The sequence below is a fragment of the Lolium perenne genome, chromosome 4 (genome assembly GCF_019359855.2).
Source record: "Lolium perenne isolate Kyuss_39 chromosome 4, Kyuss_2.0, whole genome shotgun sequence".
NCBI classification, from domain to species: Eukaryota; Viridiplantae; Streptophyta; class Magnoliopsida; order Poales; family Poaceae; genus Lolium; species Lolium perenne.
The window spans coordinates 133,834,757-133,842,795 of NC_067247.2; the positions used below are offsets into that span (position 1 = coordinate 133,834,757).

Below are 8,039 nucleotides of genomic sequence, written 5' to 3' on the forward strand. Positions count from 1 at the left end.
TTTCTCTACAGTCAACTCCGCACTGGAATACTTTTTGCTGCCATCTCCTCTGTGCTACTACTGCCGTGTTACCATTGCCATTGCTCTCATATTACTACTGCTTTCACATCACCCCTATTACTAGTGCTTTTTCAGGTGCAGCTGAATTGACAACTCCGCTGTGAAGGCTTATAAGTATTCTCTAGCTCCACTTGTATCAAATCAATAAATTTGGGTCTTACTTCCCTCGAAGACTGTTACGATCCCTTATACTTGTGGGTTAGAGGAAGGAAGATCTTTGCCATTAGGTGATATTTTGGTCAATGGTGAAATCAGAGATGGAGAATATCATGAAGGTTGGATTGGAAAACTAGCAATGGAGGTTCAAGTCTCTACGCTGTTGAGAGATTTGCTTGCTGTTCTAGGTTTCACGGCATCAGTATGTTAGTGGGGACGACAGCACAAGTGAAGTTCAGAGTCTTATCTTTCAGGGTGAAAATTCAAAGTCTAACCTTAATTGTTTGTGCCTGACATTATCTTGTTGAAGACATTGTTTTGAGAACGGGGACTACTTTCAAGGTGAAAATTCAAGATCTTTGATCGGCCGACGACAATGGTGCTTGTGCATTGTTTCCTTCTTGAAGACGTCGGTTTTGTGATTGTATTGTTGCTGCTAGGGCTCGAATCCATAACGGGATTTTATTTTCTTAGTTTCTTTTTTTTGTTGTGTGCATATGTACTGCCATATTGCGTTGTTGAAGAGACTGGGTGTATTTGGTATCTCTCCATATTATTATATTCTCTTTATCAAAAAAATTGTTTTATAAATTTCAAAAACACATATTGAAAAGGGAACCTGTTATCCAGATAACGACCTTTTTTTTTCGCCTGTCTGTTTCTCTCCTCCTTCTCTCCGCTCTGAGTCTCTCACACCGCCAACATCCCGCCACGCCACGCAGTGATGGCTTCGCCGCCGACGGAGCCCGCGGGGGCGGCGGGCCTGGAGTGTATGGAGGGACTCGCCCTGGATACTATAATCTCCAAGGCCGGCGCGCGCCCCGCGGCTGCGCTCGCCTGCGCCAGCACGCACCTCCGCGCCGCCGTTGACGATGATGCCCTCTGGCGCCGCTTCTGCGCTCAAGACCTCGGCCTCGACGCGCCCCTCGACCCCGACGGCCACCCGCTCCCGTCCTTCAAGGTCTGCTGCTCCCTTGATCTCCACTTTCCTTTCCCCTAACTAACCCCTGCACCTGCACGAGTACAAGAATTAAGAAGCAACCGGTGTACGATCCATTGTTGGTGATGTGATTCCTTGTGTGTGCGGATTGTGCAACTTCGAATGAATTCTTTACTTATATTGTTACTACTGCATATTCTTGGTTGTCGGTGTCAGCTTAGCAAAATGAGAGTACCTAAGAGGAACCAGGCAACTTTCCATTGACAGAAGAAATAGGCACCCAATTCGAGTTGAACTATTGATCTATATTTATAACTTATCCAAACATTTGATAAAGCAGGAACACATGGCAAACAATTATATATGATACTACATGATTAGATTTAGATGTTTGGAAATGAGAGAGAGGAGGGGGGAGGCTGTAGAGCTAGTTTTTTATGATGCTGTTTCAATAGGTAGGAATCGATTTACAGAAGATAAGATTCATACTCACTGCAAGGTGAAGGAAATGAAAAACACATAAGAAGAAACTAAACAGTAGAATAGATTATAAATTAAGTCTTCACACACATACTTAGTGTTCCAATACCCTAGTCCTTGTATGAGTGGAGTTAACATCTCGTAGTGCCTAATGTCTGTCAGAGAGTTTCACCTGTATTCCCTCTCCACCATGATCTTTTTCAATGCATGCTTTTGTCGTTGTTAGCTCAAGGTCATCACTATTATGGTTAACTTATCCAGTATGGAAGGGAGATATGGGTTATTCATGTTTAGGGTCTTACCCTAACAAGTTGGAGGCCCGCTGTGATATTCGAGATTAGGCCATGTGTATAACAAAATAAATACAAAAACTTGAAGAATACTTTATGATACGTATTGGTAGCACAATGTCTTCTAAGAATTACACCATCTTAAACACAAGTCCTGTTTTATTGGAAATGTAACATCATTGTGGCTTTCCTTGCTGCAAAATCTGAAAAAAAATTATGTTGCTGCAGCTATATCATAGTTAGTGCCATCACCACGAACCTAGCCATTATTATTATCGATAATCTGGTTTCCGAAAGAAACTTGTTATTCTTTCTTAAAAAAAACCCTTCAGGAGCTCCTTTTGAGATTGAGTAATCTCTTCAATTATTTTCTTCTTTTACGCGATTCATATCCCTGGTTCATATTTTCTATCAGGGATGCACAAAGACAAGAAAGAATAGCAAATAGATTAAAAGCTAAATCATTAGTTTCGGAGAAGTTATTTCGTAGGCAATGGAGCAGTTCCTGGTCGTCTGCTTCTGTTAAAAGGGATGGAATGAGAGTGAAGGGAATTTGGTATGTCAATGCCTTAATCTGTTCACATCTAAACTCTGCTTAATACTGCATGAAATAGATGCTTCACATGCATCCAATTCACCACCAGAATGCAAAGTTCCATGCTGTTTGATGTTATTCTGTCTCGAAGTGCTTCGCAGCGGCATATTTGAGCTAAATATCACAACGCACCTGGTGCACCCATTGTGGCATGTTGGACAAATAGCTGTCTGTTGTCAGCTCTACATGCATGATCTTTTTGGCAATACTTGAACTTCACACTAGTTATTTTGTTCTGACTATAATTCTTATTTATGTTATATGGTTTGCTGTTATTGTATTACAGTCCAGCGTTTGGAGTGTGTCATGTGAGTCCTTTTACTGTATATCTGCGCTTAACAGTGCAATAAACTCAAGACTATTTGAGATATTCTGTAATATTGACAAATTGCACCCCTGTTTGGTCTACTTCGCTTCAAGTGCAAATATAAGAGTGATGGGAGATTGAATTATGTATAGAATTATTGTTTTTTCTATACAAAGATAAAAATTATGTTGGTTACCCTGCTTTTGCTATTGTTCACTTATGAACCTCCATATTTGTTCTACTAGTAAGTAGCACGTGCTTTGCACATTGACTCATATAAGTACAGTATAAGAGCACACCGCTGCCAGCCCCTTCCACTGTGTTCCATTACCCCTTCCCCCCCACCCCCACCCCAAGCCACCCTTTCTGTTCTTTTTCCGTTCTTCTAGCATCTAGTCTGCTACCGCATCTGCCAGAGATCCAATTTATCCACATACACGAGCTTTTTCTAGCCAAGACCTTGATGTTGATGTCCCGACATGGCATGTCGTTGTTTTGGCAATTTGGCTGAGGTCGTCCAAATCTGTGAACATGCAGATGGTGCAGCCATGGAAGGTAGTTCAGGTGCTCGCTCGATTGGCCCTGGGATCTAGCCCTAGCTTTTGGCCAATATTTGGCTGTCGATGTGCTGAGTCCAGTGACATCAGGGTGGCTCATCATTGTTGCTGATGGCGGAGGTCCATTGGCGGATCCAAGATCCACATGCGCGGCTACCTTGCGTTATGTCGATTACGTATATTTGTCGTGCTTACCATGGTTTGGTCGGAGGTAGGCATGTGAAGGTGGGTCGGTGGCTAGAGATTCACCATACTCATGCTGAGTGAGATCGCTAGGTGATAGCGGTGCCAAGTGGTGGTGACATCATACTTCATTCTTGGCGGTGCTCTTAAAGTTCCGTGTCTCGGCGTCTTTGGTGAAAACCCTAGTTCTGACCTTCGGTGGTTGTACCTGGCAATGGTGGCTCGCAAGTTATCTCCTTGTTGAAGGCATTGCCGGGAGATGGGACCTTCTTGAGGGTGAAATCCCAGGATTGATCTCACCATGTTGGTTAGTCTAGACGACAATAGTGTTTGTGCACAGTTACCTTCCTAGAGGCGTCGTTCTTGGAGAAGCTTTTTTTGTGTCGAGGCGTCGTCCCCACTTGTGTTGCTATTGCTACTGCAAGTTTGTTTGGTTCGGCGAGGTGTGGGTTCGGCGAGGTGTGTTTCATTTTTCTTTTATTTTTTTGTTGTGTGCATCCCCCGTATCTAGACTTGCTCTAGATTATGTTAGTGCCGAGGCTAGACGTCATTGATATCTTCTTAGTATTAATATTTTTTTTTTTCAAAAAAATAGAAGAGTACAACCTTTTTTTTTAAGGTAAAGACATATGGTGCTCTAATGACAAACTGAGATCATTATAGTTATTCTTTTATTATAAAGTAATTAAATTTTTGTTTGGACCGTTCAGCATGAGTATGTATATGTTTGCGATTAAATGTTGACTGTTCAGCATGTCAGTTTTACGTCTACTAACTTCTTATCAAATTTTATTTCTTACTTTAAGTGAGTTATAAATAAGATATAAGAAGTTGACGGTCAAACAATTCCAGAAAGCATAAAATGTAAATGTATTTAACCTTTTAATATAACCATACATGTTTTGTATTTGCTGATAACATATACGTCTATAAGTTCCGTTCCACAAAATAAGGATTTTAGCTAATGGTCTGAAGAAATGAGTTTTTCTTTCTTACCAGATTTTCAACACATAGAAAAGAGATCCTAAGAGAAAAAACAACTTTTAGCTAGCTAACTCTTGGTCATTTGTTGGTCGTGCCCGGTAGATTCCAGAATGACACGTCGACTCCAAGTAAAAATAAATGTTTATAGTTGCATCAGAGCACCCACGTTGGAACCTGCAAGTCTGCATTGATTGTAGTTCCCTAGAGTATTCGGCTAGCTCCTAGAACATTCAGATGGGTCACGGGACTGCGCCTTAAGGAGAGGCGAATCCGGCGGGCGGCCACCGTTGGATTTGGCCCGACAAGAACGGATGAACAGCACATGATTATTTTGTTGTACAAATCAACGGCTGTAACGGCTTCAGAAGTGTTTGGCGGGAAACTGGAAGGGGCTGATGAATCAAAATTCAAAACTGCTACATTATAGTAGTAGAGATGTCTAAATGTTCATTTTTCGTCGTATGATTATTATTGTTGTTACTTCATTTAATTTTGATTAATGACTACGTGATTTTTGCACTTTCAGTTAATTGGTTATGTCCATGATAAAAAAAACTGAATGATTTTTCAGGATGCGTATAAAGTTTGGTTGGAGTCCTTTGGTATGTACCCATTACCTCTGGTAAAGAGAGTGAAATTATTTTGGAGTTCATTGAAAAGCTGGTTGTCTGAAAACTTTCCTGAGTCACTCGGAACTTTGCGTAAAGGTGCTTCTGAAGCTCAGATAAGATCAGCAGAAGATGATCTTGGTATCAAGCTTCCTATGCCCACAAAGTTATTGTACCGTTTCTGCAATGGTCAGCTGCCTTTTAGTACCAACTACCTTGAGAATGTACGCATGGCTCCTCTTGGCATAATAGGAGGCTACGTGTTTTATGATCACAGTGTAAATGTGCACCTGTCATCACTTGAGCAAATGGTCGAAGAGACAAACGAATTTTATGCTGACTTGAATGAGCCAGGTCTTTCCAATGGGCTGAATCTTGTCTTAGTAGCAAGCTCGTGGTATAATGCTAAATCGTTCCTCCTCAATTGTTCAAATGGTGAACTGTATGTTGGCACAGCCAACTTACCAGCTGGAGAAATGATGCCATGCGTACCGAAATCATTGATAAAGCCAACTAATAGTGATATGCCTCAAGATGGATTACTTTTGTGGTTGGAAGAGCACCTTAGGCGATTACAGAATGGCATGATCAAGATCCGTCCACTTAGGACGTCGAGGTATATCTGCTTATATCCAGAAGCACCCCCTATGTGCACGTCAGCAACAACAAATGGTGTAAAGGTGATAAATATTAGTTACTGCAGACTGCATCATCATTTAATTAAGCTTGTCTTCTACATGCCATATGTTATTTAGAACACTTTGTGTTGAATTTTCTGAATCCTCACTTGCAACATTACATCTCGCCTTTACACTTTGTTTGCGTTTATTTAATGACGTCTGTAGACATCCTATAAACATTCTTATGGATGGTCCCATTGGAGCTTTGGGCTAACAGATATGATGATTATAGGTACGTGCATCTGCCGTCTTTGCGCCAGAACATCATCAAGGCATGGGACATGCACTCTACAGTTATTCCATTCGCTTGTCAGTTCCTGAGGCATGCATGCTAGGTGGAGTTTACTATCCCTCATGCCAGCTTCACTCACGGCACTGGATCATTCGATGTGGAGACAGGGTTGTTTCGGATGTGCACGGGGAAGGTGTTATTGGGAAGGTATGCTGGAAGCACACAAAACAACTAAATTCCTCACTATTGAATGTACAGCTATTTCTCGAGGAGAAAAAAGTGTAGTTATTGTTGCGATTTGTTTTGTGTTTTGCAGTATCCTTTACTTTTACCAGGCCAGGAAGAGTTCGTCTATGAGAGTTGCACGCCGTTGAGCGGCAGCACTGGATCTGTGGAGGGCTCTTTTACATTTGTGCCTGGGAGGTATGCTCTAACTCAGAACGGAAGTTGCAGTTGAAGGAATGAACTCATTTGGGCATCTGTAGCTGTATTGTGTTCCTTAAGCATTGGTGATATTTGTATGCTAACAAATATAAATTATCTCCTTTTTCTGTGTTGATGTATGATCTGATACACTGTTTTTCTCTTTGGTAAGGGTGAGCCGACCAGAAGGAAAACCATTCGAGGTCATGGTGGCTCCATTCCCTCTGGAAACACCGGAGTACATCTTCTGAAGGACTGTGTGTGGCTAATAACAGCACATCTTAGTAGAAACGCCAAAGCATACCTCTAGTGTTCTGTCCGATGTAGCAAATTGTCGAAGTACTTGAAAATTGTGGCACATGTTTGTTGTGCGTCAGCCCCCTCTCTAGGTTCATGGTCGTGGCCCTGGAGGAAGCTCAAGGGAAGTGAACGTGTTTGTTCATATGTGTTGTGAGGTTGTTGTTTTATTTTCTAAGGTGAAAGGTAGACGACGTTGTACCTTGTACCTATTTTATGTGTTGAAGGATAAATGGTTAGAAACGAAAGCAGTATGAAAACAAGGAAACAAGAGGGACAAACAACATGAAGAGAAAAAGGAAAGTAAGTGATTCATGTTCACTCCCAAGGAACATAAAGACTTTGTCCTTGATGCTTCACGGAGCTGATGCACCCCTCATCATTCATTAAAACTGCTGTAGTGATTTGAAACCCTTTGGCAGTATCAGCCTATCAGGTGCGGTTCTGTTCGTGAGAGTGCTTGGGTAGGTCATCAGCTTGGGAAAGCACGGGGGAAGTTGTGTAGCCCAATCCTTTAAATGTGAAGGAGCACACGTACATCTATGTTCCCGAGGAACATAGAAAGGTCAGTTTTTTTTCCGTAGTTTCTCTGGTCTCCGCAGAAGTTCGACAATGAATAGCTAGCGGTGCCAACAGAACTTATATATTCAGTTTTTTTTAGATAAAAGGTATCATAATGCTTGACTTTAAATTAATAAAGCCCTTAGGTTCACGTCTATCTTCAATTTTCTCGTGATGATCCGACATAACCGCAACAAGTTCACTCATGGAGCCCCCGTGAGCTTCAATGATAAGGAGTTACAGGGTTTCTCCTTGCTTGTGATGTCATGCGCGCATATCAACATATGCAAAGAATGTCTGGTAGGTTGCCAAAGGCAGTTAATCCATGCTCAAATGAGTGCAACAACTCGATCATATGTTGATGGGTACAACCAACGGCTTGTTATTTAAATCACATTTGCACCATATGTTGATGGGTACAACATAGCCTTTACATGCCAACTTGGCTTAAGTCGGAGCTCTCATCTCAATTGTATAAATCCTCTCTAGGGCTGTAAACTCAATTTAGAAATCTCTAAATGTACATGAACTACTGGAGTATGAGATTCTTAGGTGTTGTTCTATGGCTCTATTTTTCTTTGCCAAATAAGCCACCAAACGTCGACATTTTCCCAAAAGTATTCGTAGACCTCTTCCCAGTGAAAAATCGTTTTTGTGTAATTTCAAATGTGAAGCAAGTTTGCCTT

The 8,039-nt window shown here is 41.6% G+C and overlaps 1 protein-coding gene across 1 annotated transcript; it reads left to right on the top strand.

Moving 5' to 3' along the window:
* Positions 1–850: 850 nt before the first annotated feature.
* Positions 851–7,040, top strand: LOC127293962 (F-box protein SKIP16). Its single transcript, XM_051323687.2, has 5 exons — positions 851–1,177; positions 5,124–5,840; positions 6,073–6,279; positions 6,389–6,495; positions 6,668–7,040. The coding sequence occupies exons 1-5, from the start codon at positions 941–943 to the stop codon at positions 6,744–6,746; spliced, it is 1,347 nt and encodes a 448-aa protein (XP_051179647.1). The 5' UTR covers positions 851–940; the 3' UTR covers positions 6,747–7,040.
* The last annotated feature ends 999 nt before the right edge of the window (positions 7,041–8,039 follow it).

Excerpts from the sequence above, each read along its gene's own strand:
- LOC127293962 (XM_051323687.2), top strand. The coding sequence starts at position 941 with ATGGCTTCGCCGCCGACGGAGCCCGCGGGGGCGGCGGGCCTGGAGTGT. Across the intron at positions 1,178-5,123 it reads ACCCGCTCCCGTCCTTCAAG|GATGCGTATAAAGTTTGGTT; the intron begins GTCTGCTGCTCC and ends ATGATTTTTCAG. Across the intron at positions 6,496-6,667 it reads TTTACATTTGTGCCTGGGAG|GGTGAGCCGACCAGAAGGAA; the intron begins GTATGCTCTAAC and ends CTCTTTGGTAAG.